Here is a 23,917-nt window from a genome sequence, read left to right on the forward strand (position 1 = left end):
CCCCCCCCCCCCCCCCCCCCACCATCCCCTGCTTCCCCTCGCCCGCTCATCCTTTCAAGATTAAGCTGCCCACCCCACACAAAAAAGGGGGTCCAGTGTAATCATGAAAGTGTCACATTTCAGCTGAGAGAAGAGGGAACGGTGGCTACAGGGTCACACTAAAACTCTCTACTCTTCACTCTCACTTTTATTATTTTTCTCTCCCTACCTTGACCACCCACACATGCTCTCTCCATTTCTGCATTTCCCTCCACCCGCCCTCGTTCCTGTTCTTTCTTTATTTTTCAATCTGTATCACTCCTCCTTGCTCTTGTTACCCCTCGTCTTTCTCTTGATTTTGCCTTCTCTTTCTTTCTACCATCTCCTCTGTTCCTCTCCAGCCTTGTGATGCCTCTCTCTCTCTCTCTCTCTCTCTGACAGTGGTTCAATAAGCAGTGCCTCCAGAGTGGTCTTGCTCAGTCAGTGGCCAATTACCCAGTCACACTGCCTGTCCTCAGGGACGGACAGGATTAGCAGGATCTGTCGTCCGACCACACACACACACACACACATACACACACACACACACACACACACACACACACACTCGGTCTTGGACACCTGTCACTTAGACATGGACAGACAACCTGTGGGTTTCTTTTTTGTCTGTGGTTTAAAAAAAAAAAGAAAAAAGCTCAGGCTCCACCATCTTTTCTTCCAACAGGCAATTTGACAGGCCAGTGAAGAGAGGCACAGAGGGGCTGTGGAGAGGAGGAAATGTATGCTGTATCAAATGCATAAAAGCAGGGTACAAGCTCCACTGATGCAGGTGGTCAGTGTGTGGCGTGGTAACCAGCAGAGCAACACTGAGGGATCAGACCTCACCTGCAGCAGATTTTTGCTTAGGGACAGCTAGCTCTGGGCAAGTTATTGGATTTGCAACTTTGCAACAGACAGTTAAAGCAGCAACAGGTACTTTATGTCGTTCACTTCCACTTCCCCCCAAGGCTCAGCTTCTTCCTTGTAAGCATTTCACTTCTGCACAGCCCTTTCAGTGTTGGGATGCCAGCTATACATGCTTGTGAACATGATGACCAATTAAAGAAAAAATGCATGGTCAGTACTTACCTCGGTTTTGGAGTTGTTGTTTGGAAAACAGAAGAAACACAGAAGATAACATTTTGTATATTATTTTGAAAAATCTTAACATTATATAATGTTCAGATTTATCAGGCAGTCTCATTGAGATAAAGACCTCTTTTTTCCAAGAGAGACCAACAAGAAGCATTCTCAACACAACTACAACAAAGAAACATTGATAACAGTCTCAAGACTCATAAAAAACATCAGATAATAAAGCTTTAAACTCTCCTAGGAAAATGTAAGACTATAGTTTGAGGGCAAGTTGCAGTTCATTTCATTGAAAAGGAGCATAGTACCTGAACCCATTTCTGTGCACCTGAGGGATATCTAAGGTTAGGTAGTTACTGGATCATTTACTGTAGCTAGTAGATTTAAATGAGAGAAGAGATGTGAGGTAGTTTAGAAGCTTTATAGATACGTAACATGAGATGGCTATTTCTTCTTGACTTTAAGGAAGTACAGTCAACCGTGTGATACGGAGAACAGTGATGAGTAAAGTTTAGGGAAAGATCATGGTTCTGGGTTAAAATAAGCACTTCGTTAAGGTTAGAGGACTATTGTTATTGTGGTTACTATAATTACTAAGCAGTTAAAGTCTGGGAACGACTCCCATGTTAAAGTCCGATGTTTTATTGACCAATCCATCTATCCTGACCTCCTCTCTCTACTGTGTTACACCTAACAAGCTTACGTTCTTGCTGTCTACAGTTTGTGGTAATCTGTCTGCAATTTCACACAGAGGTAAACAAAAGCAGGCCTTTCATTTCTATGTGGATTCCTTCAGCTGAAACTGTCACTATAGCAAATCGGTGTCGCTGTAACAGTTGGAAACCATAATGCTCCCAAACGAGAGATCTAAATGACACAGGAGGCCCTTCCAGCTCTGGTTTGTCATTAAGGTTCACTATACCGCCGCCACTCAGCCACTGCCAAAACTTTCCAGATGGAACTCGTGTTACCATGTAGACCTAATTAGAGTGTGTTGGGCTAATTTGACAGCAATTGCTGTATTTAGTTCACGGGGTGTATTTAAGTAAAGAACGTATACTGGACAGTCCATCCTGTAGCAAACGGTTTCGGATGAATACAGCTCGAGTATCTAGCCACATTGTTTTGGTTTAGGAATTTAATTTGTGGTGCTAACAGCATTGAAGTATTTCATGATGTCAGCAGTTTTTTTTTTTTGGTGAATGACAGCTATAGGAGATTTGTCCATAAAAGGACTACATTTAAATTTTATCTTAAAGGTGACTGTTTCTTTAAATAAATGGACTATTATTTAAAGAAGTGGTTGATATACAATGCCTGAGCTGTTATGCTTAAACCCATTATTCATCCCAGATACAATCACTGTCCCGTCTCCAGTATGAACCGGAGCTTTAGCCAGGGCATTATTCATGTGGCTAAACCTTCCCAAAAATAACACTTGTGTGGTTATTGTTTCCAGCAGAGAAAAAATTGCCAGCTTGGTTGTGGCTTAACCTTTTCAGCCCACACAGATCCACCGGTGGGTCCGTCGTTTAAGCACGTGGTGCACAGCCAAGCTTTGTTCAAACCCACTGAACTTCATTTTGAATTCTATTCAAGATCCTGAGGTTTCCAAAGATACCAAACATGTCAGGTTGAATTACAGTGAAAAGTCAGTACAACGATACACAAGACATGTGTTATTTTCCATTTTAGCAGCCATGTGCACGTACTAGGTCTCCAGGGTTTTAATATTTCACTAACCTTTTTTCTGATATGCAGCACATGCAGAATATGTTTTTCTAAGTTTGAAGGGAAACTGAAGACTATTTTCATTCCAGAGTCAAAAGCCTGTCAAGCTTGTCCAGACCTTGGCAAGGGTGTTGGACGCTGGAACTGTGGCTGGTGACTGCTTGTCTCCCTGAGGTCAAGGTCAGAGTCAGATTTATCCTCTTTGGGCCTGGTCACCTCCACCAGTTCTTTGACTGTCAGCATTTTCAGCAATGATTGAGGGAGCTACATGATGACAGCAACATTATCTGGCTTACAGAATGCAGGGGGCATGATGGGAAGGTGAGTAAGAAGTAAATCCTAAAGGAAAAATCCAAATTTTTAGCTTTGTGTTGGACTGGTTGTTTTTAGTTGTTCCCAAATGAGACATATTATTATATTATATGTTTTCTACTGACATCCTTGTCTGTCAGGAGGTGTATTCTACAGACTTTGGTAATCTTCTGACTTTTCCTCCAGCAGGTCAGAATTTCTACTTATCTAATGAAATATTTCAACACATACTTAATGGAGTAGCACAAAATGTTTGCACAAGGTTCGTGGTTCTCAAAGGATCAATCCTAATGACTTTGGGGATCTCCTGACTTCTTTGTGCCCTAATTTGTATGAGCAAATACCTGCAAAACGAATGTGATTTTAAAATGTCCCAGCTGTATAGTAATTTGTGTGTAGTGCTAATTAGCAAATGTTAGCATGCTAATATGCTAAAATAAGATGGTGAACATGGTAAACATTATACCATCTAAACATCAGCATGTTAGCATTGTCATTATGACCAGGTTAGCATGCTGAATTTGAAATTTAGGTCAAAGTACAACCTCATGGAGCTGCTATCATAGCTGTAGACTCTCAGTCTTTGGGTTTTTCTTTCATAGTTTAGGCCACCTTTCGTGTTGGATATCATTAAACCTTTCAGACTCTAGCTGCACACTAATTATAAGTCTTTCTGAATCAAAGACACAAAGATGTCAAAATAAAGAAACTGTTAAGAGATTGGTCTCTCCTACTTTTTTTTGTATGCTGCTGCCCTCCCAGAATGAAGCAACCCAAATGTCTGAGTCACTTGGTTGCCCTCAAGCCCTCTAGGATTTTTTTCTTTTCCCCCTCTCTTCGCTGACACAGTGGGAAATGAGGCTGGAAATGATCTGAGGAAGAGGTGGATTGCTTCCTCTGTTTCAAAATCCCTCCGTGGGCCCTTTTGAACTCAACCGCGTCCAAGGCTGGTTTATCCAGCCACTTCAAAGATGCTGGAGGCCGCGTGTTACATCAGGGCTGCGGTGACCACTGACGCGCTCCCTACACGAGTGGAAACAGAGAGGAATGTCCTCTAATCTCAGCCCTGCAGAGAGAGGCTTTCAAGTAAAGGCCTGGCATTTTCCTTCTCTGGTTAGTGGAAAAAAATACTTGCAGGGTTTCCAGCAGGTAAGTGGCACCCTGCCTTTTGTCGCCTCAAGGATCCTATAGAGAGGTATTACAAATCCCCAAGGTTCACCTAACTCGGGTGGAGTTGTCATGGGATTTTGTGTTTGTGTGTGTGTGTGTGTGTGTGTGTGGAGCAAGGTTGGGTGAAATTCACTTTCAACTCAGGCTTGTTTTCTTTAGATTTCAAGAACAGTATTTTTCTGCATTATCATACTGTGAAAACTGGAGCTGTCCAATTTACCTTCTGAATCAAATGAATTTAAAGTTTATTGCAGCCACCTCAGGTCTACACAATGGCTGAAGGATATTAAGCAAGTCAGAAAGATGGGATCAATATAGCTGTTTCTACTATTATGGGATTTAAAGTGTACTTTTACTGAAGTCCTCACTTTTAAATTACTCTGTCATCGAGTGAAAAAGGCACAACAGACATCTGACAACCTCTCATCTATAATCAGTTTATTGCTCACAAGAAGAAAAAAAAGCAGTGCTCCTTACACCAGCCCATGGGAGGCAAAAAGCCTCAAAATTACTATCATTCCCTATCTCCTTCTCTGGAAAAGCTCTTTTTGATATTGACTGAATCAAAGAGGCGTCTCTGGGTAATTAAGTGAATTATGGTTCGGTAGAATTGTAGACTTGGTTGAGAAACTTTGCTATATGGATTCCTCTCTAATTATAAAGGAGATCTGGACAGAAATAGCTCTTCCTTTCATCCTCAACCTTGGTGTAGTCTAGATGAAGCAGCTGTAAGCCTGGACTTAGCCCCGCCATCGACCTGAGAGCTGAGAGAGAGCGCCAAGAGTTTATTTCCATGCTCTGACTGCATTACTTGATCCATATTTATACTATTCCTTGGGAAAGTGTTGTTTGGATTTAGTGAGATGAAAAAAAGAAGATACAGTTCAGTATATTGTTGAATTAATGGAAACACATGGGCCTGAGATTAGAGGGAATTGATTGTCACAAGGTAATGTGGCCTTGACTTTAGGAAAAGAGGCAGGGCTGTACTTTGGATTTTAGGAATAATGTAGCAAGTAGCCCTCCTCCCTCCCCCCCATTTTTTGAAATGATTTAGATTTCTTACATTTTATTTATTTGGTTTTAAAATTTTATTTCCCAACACGAAGGTCTAAATGCCTTTTTCTCTCCGTGTGACTGAGATTAAAATTTTGGTGGAGAGATACTGAATCCTGTATTCACTCATTCATTTTTGTATATCAAACTAGGGTCAAATTTAGATATATTAATAAAACTACTGGAATCATTCAATGAATCCATTTTAAATAATAATAAGGAACTGTCTTAAACAGATAGTAAGCGATTTTAATGCAATATACTTTTTGTTAAATTCAGTGAATATTTCCTCAATGTTCACTAGCTCTCTGTTTTGTATGTCTATGAAGATTCTCAGTCATCCAGGTCATAGTTATCCAACGAAGGTTAAAATCAAGGGCAACTGGACTTGGTTGAAGATACTGGAAGACGTTTCGTCCCTCATCCAAAGGACTTCTTCAGTTCTGACTGACTGGCAGGGAAACTCAGCTATTTAACCTCAGTGGGGTCGTTATCCCGGGTCATCGATACCGCTGGTTCGTTAGTGTTTCTTGTTGCTGTGACGACTGTCGTTACAGTCGTTAAGACTACCTGTGGCCAAGACTGAACAACCATCGTTGGTATCTTCACCTGAGGCCAAAAGGTAACGTTTGTTGAGTTTCCTGGGAAGTGATGAAAGGACAGCATTGTAAGTGGGGGATAAGTGGTGGCGTAGACCCCCTCCCCTGTTCAATGACGGCTTCTCAACCCTGGTGTAGATGGCTTCCTTGACACCTCTTTCAAACCATGCATCTTCTCTGTCTAAAATGTGCACCTGGTTGTCCTCAAACGAGTGTCCTCTGTCCTTCAGATGTAAGTAGACTTCAGAGTCTTGACCTGAGGAGTTGGCCCTTCTGTGTTGAGTTCTGTGTCCAGTATCTTCAACCAAGTCCAGTTGCCCTTGATTTTAACCTTCGTTGGATAACTCTGTTTTGTATGTTTTCTTTAAATTAAAAAAAAAAAAAAAAGTGGTGTGGACCCTACCCACAACATTGTTCCAGCCAGTCAGCAATCAGCAACAGGTGGCGTTAGTGCTTGTGCACAGGAGTGATGGGGGGAAGGGGGAAATCGCACAGAGAGTTCTATACACCTGCACATTTGAATGTGCTGGACTCCAGGCACTGTGAAAAAGGAGACATGGCCAAGAAACAGCCAAAGAGGAAAAGGTGTGAAGCGTATAAACAGAGAACAAAGTTACATGACCAAAAAGCGAAGACCTGTGTATACCTCAGTGAGGTGTTGAAACGCTGGAGAAAATTCAGAGATTTGAAATTTGGTTCAAATATCAACAATAAACAATAGTTTTAACAATCGCCTCTCCCTTTAATGAACCTACCAGAATAGTTGCAAAATAGTCAAACCGCAAATAGGCAAAACATTGACTGACCATGTACTGTATTTTTTTTTTTATTCTCCCCTACAGTATCCACTCCTATCAACTAAAGCATGGGTCATGTTTATATGGTTATGTTAAAGCACTCGCAACACTTATGGTTAAGGTTCGGGAAAGATTGTGGTCAAGGTTAATTGAAATGTCAACAGTGACTTGAAGCGCAAGACAGAACTTTAACCAGAACCACGTTCTTCTCCTATCCTAAACCAAATGTCATGGTGTTGGGGGGTTACAGTTACATACATACACAGTCACAGATACGGAAATGAATCTAGCAAACAAAAAATCATGCTTAAACTGACTACTGTGCTAAACTAAAAATAAAGACTAAATAATTTTTTCACCTCTGAATAGTGTCTGCAGGTCTTCCTTTCCTCTAGCAATAAGATAGTGAAGGCTGTGAGGTGAAACCCAGGCAAAAAAGCATGTAAATTATGGCCTTGTATAAAGTTAATTTCTAAGAATCAGGGTTGCCAATGAAATACCCACTTGTAGAATGTAAACTCAAAAATACACAGGACCTAACCTCAAGGTCCTCAATGGTAGCTTTGCCTCTGTAAAGAAGGTTCATGATGAGATTATTTGCAAAAATAATAAAAATATTTCTTTCTATTATCAAAGCCATTGAATAATTTATTCAGCACAAATTCACTTCTGCTCCGTTAAATAAGGTTCACAGTGTATGAGCCTCTTAGGTATTAAATAATACATTGCCCAGAATCAGGAAAGTGCGATATGTAAATCCCCCCCCCCCCCCCCAAAACAAGGCGCCAATCAACTAGTACTGTCGCCATAGCAACGGTTCTCCCAAATCAAATGGTGGAGCAGCTAACTGTGTAGCTGCTGCTGGGTGGTGTCTGTCAAAACCACATAGTCATTACCTGTACTCTCGTCCCTTTGTATCACAGGCAATCACAGTCTATTCATAGTCTGAAGAAAGCGGGCGCCTTTTCTCTCCCAGAAAGTGATGGAGCCTGGATTTTGAAAGAAACGCAGTGTGACACTTTCCCCGTGACAAGTTCAGACCATTTTCTCCTCCTTCCACCTCCTCCTTGTCATTGATCGGGGCTCGTTTCACCACACCGAGCGCCTCTCCGCTATAGTCCAGGCGGGTCAAGTGAATAACACCCTCTGTCTCGCAATCATGCACTGCAGCGAGTCTGCTCTGTCCTGACGGGAGAGACACCCTCATCACCAAAATCTTCACTTATGGAGATTAAGGGGATTTAGGTTAAAAAGAGCTTCATCACTCTACCCTGTGCTAGCTGAAGGGATACAAAAGTCATTTCTCCACTCCCTGATCCTCCATCTTTCCCTAAATGCACGCGACAGTGCAAAAGTTTGTGTATAACAGGGTGATGGAGCTCAATTTTTCGCCTGAGACATTTTTCTCACTGTGCCATTTTTGCCTTGTTGAACTGCTCCCCTCTCGGCCACTTGCACCTATTTTTCAGTCGCCAGACTCGGTCGGCATGATGGGAACATCTTGTGGATAATCAAAGCAAGGCTTTTCTCCAACCCATTTCTGCATGCAAATCAAAGTTGGATCAATCTGGGATTGTCTGATGAACTAATTATGCAGTAATTGTTCTGGTCTAGACCACTGATCCATTGTATGAGAGCTTTTCTTTGTGTCTGTTTCCAGTCCTGATTGAGAATGATAATTGTGTTTTTTTGATTGACAGAGGGGCAATTTTGATCTCTCTTTTCTTCTTTGCCCCTGCACATGCACACGCAGAAACACATAAGCCCTCCTCCCTTCCCACACTCTCTTCACATCGATACCATCCTCTATTCATCCACTATTGAATGCTGGAGACAAATCCATCTTGCAAGTCAAACTGTAAGCTGGTATGGAAACCTTTAAACAGGTTACCCAGGGTTAAGTGATGAGGCAAGACTGCTATGCATTTGCAATTAGTGCATTTGCATAACCTAATTGAGTGTGTGTTTGGTCGATGGATTGACATTAATTCCCATCTCCCACATGCTGGGAAGAGCTGCGGTGATGGAGCCCTTGCACACCTAAGCCTGCAATAGAACACCAGCGGACATGCATGCATGCATGCAGACACGACACAGACGCTCAGTGAGTTGTATTCCTTTTTCCCTCTCTCCCTTTCGCTTCTGCTGATTTAACCTCACTTTGTTCGTCTCAGTATGGGCCCAGTCAAAATTACCCATGATCCCCAAACTTTGACCGGGGTCACGTAACCGGAACAGAGCCGCAGCAGTGTCACTTTGAAGCCAGGCCAGGCAAAATAAATGTCTGACCCTGTTGGAAAGGTAATGATACCCCATAATGAGCTGGTGTTATTACAGTAAAGCCTTTCTTAACTTTCTGACTCTTTGAACTTTGACCTCTGAGGCCACAACCAATCAGACAGCCCCTCCTGCCTGTAATAAAACCCAGGTTGTTTCTTGTAGTGGTGTCACAGACCAGGATTTTTGGAGGTACAAACAGAAATATAAGTTTTTAACGTCAAATGTAAGCTAAAACCACATATTGAAGTGCACACAGCAAGACACAGGCTTATTTTGCTACATCATTTATAAGCTATTCATTAGAAAATGGTGGACTCTACTAGTGGGTACTGGCTCAATTCAATCATTGCTTTTGCTTGAGAGAAGTTGCCCAAAAATGTTGAAAATGACAGCAAAAACATAAACTGCCGTATATAGTAGGTGATAGCAGAGATAAACAATGAGAATGCGGTAGCTGAGTGCCTGCTGTAAATAGAAATTTGCTTCTGGTCAAATTACCAGTTGAATAAGAACTGAAGAAAAGTTCATGAGGCGGCACCGTGTGGATGAGCCACAGGATGTCAGTCAGATTGAAAAGAATGACATCACTTGGACATTTACGAGCTGCAGACAGAGGAAAAAGGTGCCATTTTAGAGCCATTAAACGATCTAGATATCTAGCCTCACCACTGTGCTCTCTCTCCTCTGCTCTCTCTCTTTCATTTCCCCCCCTGTAAGCACTTAAGTCTCACACTCGCCCCCTCCCCACTTCACTTTTCCCCAACCATTGCCTCTGCTTTGTTTGCTTTTGTTGCAAATGTAGCCCCATAATTGTCCAAATCAATGTTTAGCAGTCTTCTCTCGCTGCGATTAGGCGGGAAATGAGGTTATGTGGCAGTTGCCATGGTTTCAAGGCAGCGGCTTTTCTAAAAAAGATCTTCCGCGAAGCCGGAGACTGACATGGTATAATGAACTTAAATTAAAGCAACTTTTGTCTTAATGTAGATTTTAATTACCCAGCGATTGTCTCCGACAGGAAGAACGAGAAAAAAAAAAGGAGAAGAAAACGGAGAGAGAACAAGCGAGGGGGGTGAAAGAACGGGTGAAAAACAGGGTTTATGTGCCAGAGCGCTAATTTGATCCATTAAGGGGTGTGTTTGTGTGTGTGTGTGTGTGTGTGAGAGAGAGAGACAGCGAGAGAGAGTGTGTGATGTGCTACCTGCCTAGTGAATATAAAGTCTCATTCTCACCCATCAAGGAGCATGGAGCAAAGGGCAAGTCGTGTCTTGGAACTCTGGGTTTCAGCTGAGAAAAATCTAATTAGTCTAATTAGGCGTGTGCAACAGTCAAAGATGGAATGACTTCTCCTTTGTGGCTTCCTCGCAGAGAAAAGTGCGAAAATATGTTCCCCCCTTGAAATGAAGTGTGAAAATATGTGCAGACGCGTTGATGTAATCGACAAATCCACGTCCTACCTCTGACTATGATTGTCTTCCTCCTTAGCGCTATGATCTTTTATCCTGCTGATGATATAATAACTGATTCCTGGTGTCTTTCCAATGGAGCGGCTCCAAAAGTAAATGATTAACAGAAAACCTCACTCATCCGCTTGCATAACAAGACGCATTCAGTCAGTCCTCTGGCACTTTGACAACAGCTTTCCTGGAGTGGTTTGATCAAAGAATTGAGGATGTATTTCTTCAAATAAACGCATGTCAATCAACCGCAGAGGGTTTTGTGGTCCTCACTCCAAAAATGTCACACATGCACACACACACCAGCAATTGGATCGCAGATGTTTCTTGACGTGCTGGGGGGATAATGACATGTCACTAAACTTGTAGATCATGTTAAGGTAGTTAAAGTGTTCATTCCTTTTTAAATGTGTGCAAGGGTAGACAGGACTTCCTGGTTTAACAGCATTCCAAAGAATCAAAAGAACATAAATGATCTACAACGTATGTTTTCTTAAACATTTCACTCGGAACTGAACTGCACGCCACAAAAAACCCCAACAAAACCCTGATATGGTTTTTTGTTCGCCTTTATCTCACACTGGAGGTCCTTCGGCAGAAAAGGTGGAAATCCTGTGTGGGACACATAGACAGTACCTACTGCATCGGAAGTTACACAAAGGCCAGCTGAAAACCATATTTAAAAACTCCAGAAATGCATTGTGGGAAGGATACCTGAAGCAATAGCATAGATGAGGCAGATTAAGCTATACGTAGATACAAAATAACTGAAATGCATTGAACATCCCAGACTAATTAAATCAAATGTTGTAAGAGTTTTCCTTTTAAAGCCTGTATGGTTGTATTCTGTGTTTAACATGGAGCACAGCAGGGCACTCCAGACAGGTTAAACACTCAGCTGAAGTGAGGTTGACCCGGCGCTGAGGCCTGATTTTGGCCATGAGTTCTGCCGGCTGAGTATTTTCTGGGTCACTTGTCCAATATGAAAGGGTTTAAAGGGGTCGCTTCCAGCAGGCTCCAGACAAATTCCACTGAGAGTGAGGCTAGAAGTGATTATTCTGTATCTACTCAAACTCTGTACGTCTGTCTGCCTTATCTTTACAATCTGTACCAGTGTTGTAACACAAAACCATCACTATTTTTTTTTAACATTCTCATACAGTAGATATCTCACCTGGACATACAGTATACTATTCACTTTGTTGGTTTATAGGACTGAGGAACATCAGAGTCCAACTTCCTCTTACATTTACAGTTCTGCAAACTTCTCACTTCTTTATACTTTACCTGCAGTCTTTTAAAATAAAATCCATAAGGAAGTAGACTGGCAGCAGTGCTTCACAAAGATCCTCATAAGTTGTAGAAGTGTAATAAGCTCCAAAGTACAACATGCATCTCTGTGTGTGCATAGATCATGGTGTCTGATGATAGCTGTTTTGCTTTCAATAACTGATAATTCCAGACAACAATTCAGGCAACTTTGGCAACACTTGTAATTCACAGGCGAGCGCCTTTAGCTATTCTATTCGAGCTTTTCAGCAGTCGCACACAAAAGAAATGCAATTTTGCAGCATGAATATTATACCTGAGGTCTAAAATGAAATCCTCATGCGGAATGAAAGTCATATTTTGTGATTGCGAACACTATCTCTCCTACACCGCTTGCACACTTACATACACACACACACACACACACACTCACAGAGAGCGAGGGCAGGTTTTTATGAGTAATCCTTGCTACTGATTCAGGGCCTGTAATTGTAAGCAGCGCAGCAGGAAGTGGAGCAAGTCTCCGCTATTGACCGGCCTCAGTCTCACACTGAGCTAAAACACAGGGGTGGTGGCACTGCCGCTGAGAACATGTCAATTTTGCTCTTTAGAAAAGGGGCACCGCTTGAAGACTGAAAGCAAATCAACACGGCTATCGACCCAGACAGCCCAACCCTGTAAATTGCACTCAGAGAGACGAACAAAACAACAAAAACCATCACTAGGCTTTTATTGATGGCCAACACTTTGGCTGGCATGCCTTACTTCCAGACGAGGATAAGACTGAAAAGACTCAAAAGAAAGGCTTGATAGACCGTTCACACACGTACAGTATGCACTTTTCAGCAGCGTTTTTAGCTCAAAGATGACTGTGAACCTGAACCTTTTTCAATTCTAATGTACAACAGCAACACACTCATGGTCCTGCTTCAGCATCAGCTATCGCTCAACACCACTACAGGCGTAGGCTTGGTAAAGAGCATACTGCTCTATTAATAGAGGAAGTGACATCATAGAGTCAACAATCAACAGCAGTTCATTTTGTGCAAAAAGTGCAGCGAGGCGTTGTTGTCAAAATTCTCTTCTCTCAGGTCAGACAGCAACTCCTTTCTTCCTCACATGGGAATAGATACAAACATAAATCTCACTTCTTGTGTGCTGTGTTACAACACTTGGCATTTCTGACATTGACATCGAATCATTCTGTTCTTTTTTCATTGTTACTATGTGATGACATATTGAGGCCTCCGTCATGTCGTCCAAAATGCACTGTGTTGTTTTTCTCTCACATAAATGGGACCTGTGCACATAGGCAGGAGCCACCGATTGAACAAACAGCAAAGTTTCATTGTCGTTTGAACTATGAAAGAGTACAGCTGAGATGAAACTTTGCTTTTTCTGGACCGAGGGAACAAAAAACCTCACAAAACGATAAAAAAAATGTGGCCCAAAATCAATTTAATAAAAATTGCATGTGTGCATCAAAATAACCCTGATTGCAATAAAAGTGCAGTGCATTCTTGTGTGTCCTACAAAGCACTGTAGAAGCACTTTCACAATCAAGACTCCCCAACATCATCCAAAATGTTTTGTTTGTGCTGTTACAAAGACTACATTTAGCTCAGGGAACTGGAGCCACTTGACATGATTTCTGGGTAATGATGTCCTCCAAACTTTCAAAATTTCAACCAGCAATCTCTCACTGCCAGTTACAGCTGCTGAAGTGCAAAGTTGCCAAGTGGAGCTCTGAGGAAGTGGCCTGGAATATGCCTTTTTTTGAACCAATAGGTGAGCGTGAAAAGTGCCAGTCTTTTTCTTCTCCAATGACAACAACTGAGCAGAGCCTTTCATTAACCGGCAGTTTGAATGCAGGCAAGGGACTGTGTCAGCGTGAAGCAGGGCGTTATCCTTGGATGAAGAAAAAAAACAAACCACACAGCATTGTGTCTAATTTCCCCAGCTCACAGGGTTTTAGCAATGTTGTGTGGAAACACACGTGTTTCACTGCTGACTGAGTGCAGCCAAGTGCTGGCAGCAATAAAGTTGCAGCGACTGATGAGTCAGCAGCTACCATAATCACACTAGGGGAACATGACCTGCATCATATACTCTCAGTGCCTCACAGTGTTAAACCAGGTATGAAATTATGTTCTCTCCTAAAAATCAGAGCCCAGGGATTATGGACAAAGGATGCAGTCACTGTAGGATTTGCTAATGAGGGATCATCTCTTTCCATCTCTCTATTTGCTCTCTGTCTTCATACCCCCTCCATACTCACCTTGTTTATCGGGGATGAGAGGAGTGAGATGAAACAAGAGGCATAGAGGGCTGTCAGCCCATCATTGTAACGTTCCGTACATTTCGGATGAATTACAGTGGCAGTGGAAATAATTGCTTGTCCCAATTATGAATCCATCTGCCGCGGTGGCTTTCTGATTTGATGGGGAGGAAATTCCCGAGAGCATTACCAAACAATGCGCGGGAATAAGGCACGGGAGCGTGTCAGCGGCCATTAATATCCATAAAGGCAATTTCACAACACACCTAATGACATAAAATGACAGACAATAACGGTTAGGTAATTAGTATGTGTGATGTGTGTGAGTAGAGGTGTGGTGGTGTGTCTGTCTGTGTGTGTGCAGGGGGATTAGGGAAGGAGTTAGGCTAATGTATTTCTCTGCAAATACATGTGGACAGTTTACCTAATAGTCCTTCTGGCTGTCCTATAAAATAATATGACTTTACAGGAGTATGTCGATTAGAAAATGACCACTGTCAATGTTAAACTATAGAACCATTTTACATACTGTTGAGTAGCTTCATCTTTAAATCAATATTTCATATTTTATCCGCTGATTAGGTTATGTCTGTAAAGTAGCTTGTAACAATACCTGGGAAATAAATGTGGTGGAGTAAAATTCACAATCTCTAAAATGTACTGAAGTAGCAGTAAAGAAGTATAAAATACTAAAGTGAAGCTTAGATACCACAAAACTGTACTTAAGTACAGAAATTGAGTAAATGTACTTGTACTTGATATAATTGTAATATAAAATTCCCACTTAAAGTATATTTTTGATAAATTCCTATAGAATATACAGTAGTTTTGTACATATAGCCTATACACTGTCTATACGCTTAATTGTGATTTAATGGTTATGTTAGACATATAACATTTTTGCAGAATTATTACAACATATTTGTTTAGTATTTTCCAAGTCAGTGAATTAAAAAGCGTTCTGAGTTGCATTGATTCCTCCACAACACTTGTCTAATATCTCATTCTTTGTCACTTTTTTAAACTTTTGTATTCTTTTTATTTATGCTCTTATTGTTTATATGATATATATATATTGTGTATATATATATATGTGTGTGTGTGTGTGTGTGTGTGTGTGTGTGTGTGTGTGTGCATAAAATATAAAAAATACACCCACCAAAACCATAAAAGGCAAAAAGCAGGTAACGTTACAGAAAAAGGGATTGCTATGTCTTTTAGCCTAATTTAATGGAAAATGTCAAACATTTCTTTGTATTAAAACTACGTCAAACATAAAAAAAAACTTTGCAACCTGCTTTAAATATTAATGGCAAAATGATCGATTAAGTGGCATACACTATAATAAAGTTTTAGTAGAGAGGTGGAGTGCCTGGGAATGAATTTCCTGAAGTGCCAGAGTCGCAGTGATTTCTTCCGGGTTCTCTCAGTTTGTGTGGGTGTATCAGCGGGCAGCTCAACATGACAGAAACTCACACTCTGCGGCTGTAGCTACCGTTTATTTCCAACTTATATGACCGCTGGACAGAAAATACGATGTTTTCTGAGGTTATTATTTTTTACCGCTTTAGCTCGGTGAAGGCTGACTAGTGACATCACCGTGATTTCATCCTGACCTGAGACACCTGTTGCTCCAGTTTCGACGGACAGGTGACACTTTCTTCGTCTCAAACAGGGAGCAGCTCCGGGTCGAGAGACTACCGAAAGTTGGATACGTTTCTTAACTAAAAAACATTTTGAACTTCCAGCTACTATGAAAGTTACAGTAACTTTCGGGGACACCGCAGTGGTGGTTCCCTGTAAGGCTGGATGGACCGTCCGGGATTTAGTCGAGCAAGCCACGCGGAGGTACCGCAGGGTGTTCGAGCAGGTAAACCCGTCTACAACAGTGAGATACTTACTTTCTTCGGTACTTTTCTTTCACATCTGGTCACCTAATTGTGTCCGCAGAAAATGTTTCAATGCACTCATGCTTCACATTATGTAAGAGCGAGCTCACAGAACTTGGCTGAGGTGTGGGTCACGTGACTGTTTTGTGGTTATAATGTTCATAACATTGGAGCTAGCTACTAGCTTAACGTGACATGAGACAGGCGTCACATTGAGCTAATTATTTATTTTGTGAAAAAATGAAGTAGAGTTTGGTTCACAAGTAAAGACAAGCTTCATTCACAAAGTTTTGACTCCTCTTTAAACTTTTTTTTGTTGTTGACAGTTTGTTATTGTGGCAGGGGAGGCCTGACACTTACCATCATAATATCTTCATACAACCTGTCCTAGTGGTGCCTCTCACAGAATGAAATATATACACTACAGGTCAGCAGTTTGAACATTGGAAGTAAATGAAGCCTTTAAAGTTGAAAACATTTCTACGGGTGCCCCAATTTGTAAACAGGTTGGAACAGCCCCTGTGAATACACCCTCAGAAGCTTAATTTGTACAACATTGCAACTAAAAAAAGGTAATTAATGAAGGAAGACGCACCAGTTGGTCATAAGTTTATCCTACAGTGAAATAATGACCACAAGTCTTTAATTTTATTATTAATTTTATATCTGAAAATGTCACCATTTTGGTTTGGTCACGTTTTTAGCTTAGGCAGTTTTCTGCTTACTTTTGTACCACTTAAGGTTTATCACTGGACCTGAAGTACTTTATATTTCAATATATAAGTGTGTAGAAATATTGGGGTTTTCAAAAACCTTAGACATTTAAAAGTTGACACACAGAAAACAAACAGCTAAAGGTATTGTTGCAAACTTTATTTTGGTGGCGCCTAGTGTAACTGCAGGATTTCATCTGTCAATGTAAGTTGACATAAGCTTATCTTAATAGACCAGAATGCAATACAGCCACAGTGCATTTTGGATTATGATGAAGGGGTGTGCCTCAACTGGGGAAAAAAACTCTGTTCCCTCTGGTTGCTGTCTGCCTGCATTCATAACACATCTGGATGCATTAAGCTCATACCTGTTCTGATGGCAGTCGAAAGAAATTTGGGAAATTTAGGGGAAGTAGAGGCAAAACATTACAAAATATCCCCTGGCATGCACTGAACGTCCCAAACCAAACTGGTGCAGTGTTGTTTTCCTGTGACTTGTGTTGTTTTGAATGTCCCACATATACACAAAGATATTTTGCTCTGCTCCCTGGTGTTGCAATCACTTGAACATAAATCATTCTGCCGAACTGACCTTTTTATTAATCAGCTGCATGCTGATGTATGTGCACGCTGTCCTAGTGTGATAGGGTGCTGATGTGTGTTTCGTCTCAGTGTGGAGGATGTGAGTGGTGCTGGCTGGAGCTTCTGCTGTCTACCTGTACAATAGCTCCCTGTTTAAGCCCTGGTATCTCAGCGGGCAGGTGGAAGTTTACTGTTTGATGTCCTCAATGTGGCCGCAGTCGGGGATGTGCGCCGTGGACAGGAGCCTTTGTCCTGTGAGTGATTGGGGATTAGGACTGGCGACAGGCTCCGGTCTTATCGGTTGGCTGGTCCCACACTCAGCCCACCCAAGCGCCCTCCCCCTTGGCGAGGCAAGAGGCTCGCTTGTGTAGATGCGAGAGGCCTTGCGGAAGCAGTGATGGAAGGACCGATAGGGTGGCTGGATGGCTGGATGGATTGCTTCCACTCGGGGAAGGAGCACACACAAACACCCAGATGGCCACACACACATAGAGGAGCTCATATTCCTTGGTGTCCCCTGAGCTGTCATGTCTGTGCTTCACTGACAGCCACAGCCGTGCCCACTCTGCCCAGAGGCCCCTGATGATTCTTAGTGAGACATGCACAAGCTAAAGTAGGCTAAATGTGACTGTGTGATTACAATGCACCAGGCCCTTGATTGCTTTTCACAGAGCATGTTAATTAGGTGCCTTCGCTAGACGCTAACTCAGGAGTCTTTTGCCTCCTCTTAATAGAGGCAGATCATCATGAGGACAGTCCGGCTCTGTAGCTGCCAGAGAGGACCAAATAGATCTGACCAGATGAGCCGGCTGCTCCTGCCAGCAGAGTCCACTTAGTGCCCACATTAACTGCACAATTCTCCACTCCCCGGCTCACCGATGACAGCAGGGACAGTGTCAAAAACCTGGGTTTAATCACTTGGGGGGGTGTGTGTTGGTTTATAGCCCTGTGCATGGCGAACAGGGTCCTGCAAGGTCTCACTGTGCATTGCAGTAATGGCTTGTAGACCTTCCATAATTAGCGGCTTGTTTTAATGTGATCTCAGCTGTGACTCTGTACGTGTTCAGCTGCTTTCATCTGTACAGACAGCTCTGTGAACCGACAGAGCCTCTAACTAGCTGCATACAGAAACATTACAGCTCATTATACAGTGTGATTTGTAAAAAACAATGAGAAAACGTGCAATCATGATGGTGATAAAAAGATTTCCCCAAATAGTTTCCACACATTATTCTATCACTGCTATAATGGCATGTGATTTAGGAAGCACAAGCTTGTGGGAGTTCTGTAAGGATTTGCACCTAAGGTGTTCAGATTTACAATTTGTTTAATTCTAAATTAAACTTCAACTTGCCTCCAGCTGTCATCCATATAATTATGATTTGAAGAAAATGATTGCTTATTTCCACACAGATGAGTGTCGCTTCTTGTGGTGCAACTGACAACTATTTTCAATTAAATGTTTAGTCTGTAAAATGGCAAAAAAAATAATGAACCTGTTGATCAGAATTTCCTTAAACCGATGTCTGGAGTTGCTTGTGTCATCCGGCTGACAGTACAAAACCTAAATATATAGGATTAAAAGATTTTAAGCATAAAATTCTCACATTTAGTCGCTGTTTGTGTGTTTTTGCTTGATAAATGACTTAAACAGTCCATCAGTTATCAAAGTTGCTGTAGATGATTTTTGACTCATAATTTCAACCCGCTTCCTGTAAACTGTGATGAAGTAAAAGAACCCACAAGTGCAGGAGAGAAGAGTCTTCTTAACAGCTGACTGACGTCTGTTACTCTCGATCACTATATTAGTATAGGACTATAGCCTGAGGGATCAGCGAGTGTTGTGAGTTCTCAGGGGAAACAGCCATGTACTGTAGCTGTCTCTCTCGGTCGCCTGGTCTGTCTGTGCAGGTTCAGTTCAGATTACAGCCCCTATACCTACTCTGGTGACACCTGACAGCGCACTTAACAAGCTGAAAGCACTTTGCCCTCCTTCTCATGAATGTAGGAGTGAGAGGACGTGTCCGTTGTGGGATGGTATATGCGTCAGAACTCAGGTATGCAGAAGGCATTCTTGAACTTTAATGCAACTGTTCAAACCTGCTGTTTCTCTTCATTAGGTTGTTTGTGTCATTGGATTGTAGACCAGGCTGGCTGTCATATGTGTTCAGGGATTAGTTTGCATTCTGCTACTGTGAGTGTGTTCTGTAACACTGTTAGCTCTATTGATTCCCCACTTCAAATAGCTACCGAGCAGCATCCTGAGGCCAGAAGGCGTTCACTGTTTAGCTGAAGGGCACTGTCGCCGGACAGACGCACAATAGAGTGTGACTTGGGCATTCCAGGCATCATGACAGTAAAAAGAAAATGTGTTTATGTATCTATTTTCAATTACAGAGATGTGAAAGTACAAACAATCTTTTTTTCCCCAGGTGAAATGCCACCCTGCCTGGTTTCAGTGTGTGCTACTCTGAGCTTGTTCAGTATTTATTTACACAGTATTTATAAGCAGTATGTCCACTGATAAGAAATGGTTAATAAACAGTCATTTCATGTCCCTCAACTTTAGGAATATACTTTGTTAAATCAGTGGAGAAAGTCTCTCAGAAAATAAATTCTGTTTTTTTTTTTTTTTATATTTTGTTGAAGGAGTAAATCAGTAACACTTTACCAGAAGTAAAACCAATTGTTCCCCTTTATTTTCTGTTGAAGGAACAACAACAACAACAAAATAATAATAATAATATTAACAGAATAAAGAAAATAATCAAACTCTGTTTAGAGATGCCCACCTAAATTATCCTACCCATCCCACCCACCTTGCATTCCCTGATAACTATGTGGGGAAACAATTTTACCATAATATGTTCCAAAGTAGTGGTAGACAGTAACTAAGTACATTTACTCAATTACTGTACTTAAGTACAAATTTAAGGTACCTGTATTTTACTTGTGTTTTCTTTTCATGGCACTTTCTACTTCTACTCCACTACATGTCAGAGGGAAATGTTGTACTTTTTACTTTACTACATTTATCTGACAGCTTTAGTAGTTACTTTACAAATCAAGCTTTTCAGCCCTCCTTAGCTTTAAAACGCTGTGGGCTGACATAACTTACAGCGAACCGCTGCTGTTGAGGGGTTGCTGGGGATGCTGCTGCTGATACTACTGGTGTTGATCTGTGACTAGAGATATTATAACAAACATAGGAGTTACTAGCTGATTAAACAAATATGTGACCATGACAAGATGTAAAGATTGCTGACAGTGTTTGGAACTGGCTCACTATGACTGACCTGCTGTAGTGCTGCAGCTGCCGCCAAGGCTGACTGCTGTGAGAAAATAAGAGGGAGATGCTCACAGAGACTGCTGCAGGTAGAGAAAACAAGATACCAGATTCAAAAAAGTGTGGGAAATAATCTGAGAAGGAGACAGTACTGGAAGAAAGGACGAGGTTGGCCAAGGCAGGGGTAAGAGTGAGACAAATCTAATCATAAATCTAAATAAATAAACTAAGGGGGGTGGGTGGGGGTGTGTGTGTGTGTGTGTGTGTGTGTGTTCATTCTGTTGGGCCATAATAACCATGACAGAGTAGCATTTACCTTTCACATTAACATTTCATACCTTTTTCTGAAATCTAATAGGGCCATTTCATCTTCAGTCTTCACTTTGATGTCAGGAATATTACATGTATTTCCAGTTATTTAGTTTAGATAGGAGGTTTGCTGTTGTAAACACAGTGAAAATATAGGCTAAATCTATTCCAATACTGTTCTGAATTAAATGATAAGTAAACCTGTTGTTATGTTTATGATGTTATAATTATTTTAAGGCACACTACGTTTTTTATTTATTAAGTTTTATGAAAGGTTTTTCTTCAAATTACATAAAAAATACCAGACCTTTTCTCCCTCAAACAGTAAGCACGAAGTGAACAGAATACCTTTGTTTGTCTGTGTGTAGAAGTAACGTTTTTTATCTTGTATTGTTTTTTGTATTATTGTCTCTTGGGTATTATTGTCTTTACACTTGTTAAAGCACTTTGTAACTTGTGCTCTACAAATAAGGATTATTATTATTAACGTTAGCTGTCGGCATAGTGTTAGCTGGCAGCAAACGTTACTTCTACAGGCAACACACAACAATATACACAACTACTTTGCATCTTTCTTGTAAAATACATCCAACAACCCACAACAAGCACATTACGGCAAACCCCTCTTACCGGCGGAATCGCACGTGTCCTGTAGGCAGTGCTGCTGAATCACTTAAGGTGTCTGAATGGGAGGGCTCGTCACGGATGAGGTCATCAGGTAAATGGTCATCATGTGGGTCATTTTATTTACTGTGAAATTATTACTCATTCATTTTACTAATAGATTTAAAAATAAATAAATACATTTTATTGACAAAAGAGCACTTTGGGCATCAAAGAGCAAAAGGGCAGGTGCTCAAGCACCCATCGCACCCCCCTCTGCACGTGTATGTAAAAGAGTTTATAAAATACGTTGTTATGTTATAAAAAAAACTACCCAACAGTTTATACAAGTACAGATGACATGATTAGTTGGTAGACAGAAAATTAATTGGCAACTATTTTGATCGTTTTTCATGCAAACACATTTCATGTTTACAACTTTACTTAAGTAAATGATCTGAGTATTTCGTCCACCACTGTTCCAGAGTGATAGGATATACAGTACACAAAAGCAGAGCACACATGTATGCATGTGGACACAAACACTCATGTCTCCCACAAGGGGTTAATATGTAAATAAACGTACAATTACACAAACTTCAGTACTCAATTCCCACCATGGTCAGGGGCATTATGTAGTTTTCAGTGGCCATTAGTGGTGCTGTTCTAAGATTGAAACCAGGTGTGTGCTCGTACGCGTGCTCGCTCATGAGTTCAAGCGAGCATAATCCGAAACACAACCACTTTCATACAGAAATCTCACATTAAACACAGAAGCCGAGCTAACGTGACTTTCTGGTGTAACTGTCATAATCTGAATCTCGTTTGGTCTGACAGGCTTCATCACATCAACCTTTATTGTTGTTTTTATCCTTGCATGGAGTTTATGTTGGAGTCAATGTTTTATGGTGTTAGTGGACTGCATGTCGTTGTGGTGTTGTTGCTGTAGTCAGAGAGAGGCTCAGGAGCGCGCACAGAGCTGAATCCGATCCGGTGTCCTCACATTTATAGCAAAATAGTAGCTGATGCAATCAACAGAGAAGTGTGTGCTTCATTTCTATGTGAGTTTTGAGCCCATTGACAATAAGGCAATGACAATTAGATTTATTAATAAGTAATTTTAATTGAAAAACTTACATAAAGCCCCTTTAAATTTAAATAAATGGAAAGAGAGTTTTTTTTTACTGCTTAATACAATTTTCTTAGTGTGTAATAAAGCACTGTAAACATGTATGGAAATGTGTTTAAAACTACTGAACACATACAATGTCACCAGCCTAAATGACTATAATGATGTATATAGTCAAGCATTCATTAGCTGTTAACAGTTAGTGAATGCTTGTGATTTTAACAAATAATGTTTTATTTATCATATTGACATCACTATACAGTAACATCAGGCAACTGATGGAAATATTCAGATTAGGTAAAAACAGTTCTTAGCAATACTATGTATACTGTAATATGTATATATTATGTATATGGTAGAGCATGTTTTTAAAGTCATCAGACTTTTGTGGGTGTATTAATGTAATCATTCTGTGCTGCGTGCCCTCTAACACTAAATAAAATAAAAAATATATAATTACTAGTGATTTTTTATTTTTTTCCTGCTGCCAATTTGCCCCCTGAAATTGTGTGGTTCTAAAAACCGCAGTGCAACCTGGGGAATTTTGTTCCTAAAAATACTTCAAACACGTTAAGTTCAGTACAGCACATTTTTCAACAAGATATCGCAAGGGTGTAAAGTCCTTATATCACTTAATAACACAAAAGAGTTTCTTATAAACCGTTTTATGTGCCATTTATCATATTATACTGCTTATTAATGCTAAATTGCGAGGGTTAAAGTGTTACCTATCGACTCAATATGTTTCTATAACGTCTAGGGTTAAGTTTGGCCCTTTTTAGATTAGAGTAGAATGTAGGTGAAGGTCAAGTTGTCTCCATCTCTGGCTGTCTTCTTCCTTCAGAGAGAAAGCTCTCTCCCTGTCCTCTCCCTCACACCGATGGATCCGACTCAAAGACACCCCCTCATTGACACGTTCATTTAAGACTTTTTTTTTGTCACGGCTAAATCCACACCGTCTTCCTGCAGCTGTGTAATTACACATTCTTCTGAGGATCAAAGTGTGAAATAGCAACCCCCGACACCCCCACCACCGCCACCACCACTGCTGCAGCCCCACTGAATTTAGCTTCACTAATCGCCCCGCCGCTTCACCGCTCTCGAGTGGTGTCATGTTTGCTCACCAGAGACAGGGGAGAGGGAGAAGAAGAAGTGATATCGCTTTAAATGGTGGAGCGACTTAATGGTGTAATTTGCAGGGAATTTACTCTTCTAACTGTCACGGTAATTCTCCTCCGCTGTTGACTGACTGACTCCCGACTCCTTTTGTTTTTTATTTCACGGGAAGAGCTCAGGATACAAAGGGGAATTACCAGGGATTGACAGTGAGGGACTTCAGAAGGTTTCTTT

General features: G+C 41.1%; 1 protein-coding gene across 2 annotated transcripts in view; it reads left to right on the forward strand.

Moving 5' to 3' along the window:
* The first annotated feature begins 15,458 nt into the window (after positions 1-15,458).
* Positions 15,459-23,917, forward strand: part of pard3ba (par-3 family cell polarity regulator beta a) — a 168,703-nt gene continuing 160,244 nt past the window's right edge. For both annotated transcript variants that reach the window (XM_046056761.1, XM_046056770.1), the window contains exon 1: positions 15,459-15,926. In XM_046056761.1, coding sequence (XP_045912717.1) covers positions 15,810-15,926 — 117 coding nt within the window. In that variant the 5' untranslated portion in view covers positions 15,459-15,809. The remainder of the gene's footprint in view (positions 15,927-23,917) is intronic.

Source organism: Micropterus dolomieu, linkage group LG01 (genome assembly GCF_021292245.1).
Source record: "Micropterus dolomieu isolate WLL.071019.BEF.003 ecotype Adirondacks linkage group LG01, ASM2129224v1, whole genome shotgun sequence".
Taxonomy (NCBI): Eukaryota; Metazoa; Chordata; class Actinopteri; order Centrarchiformes; family Centrarchidae; genus Micropterus; species Micropterus dolomieu.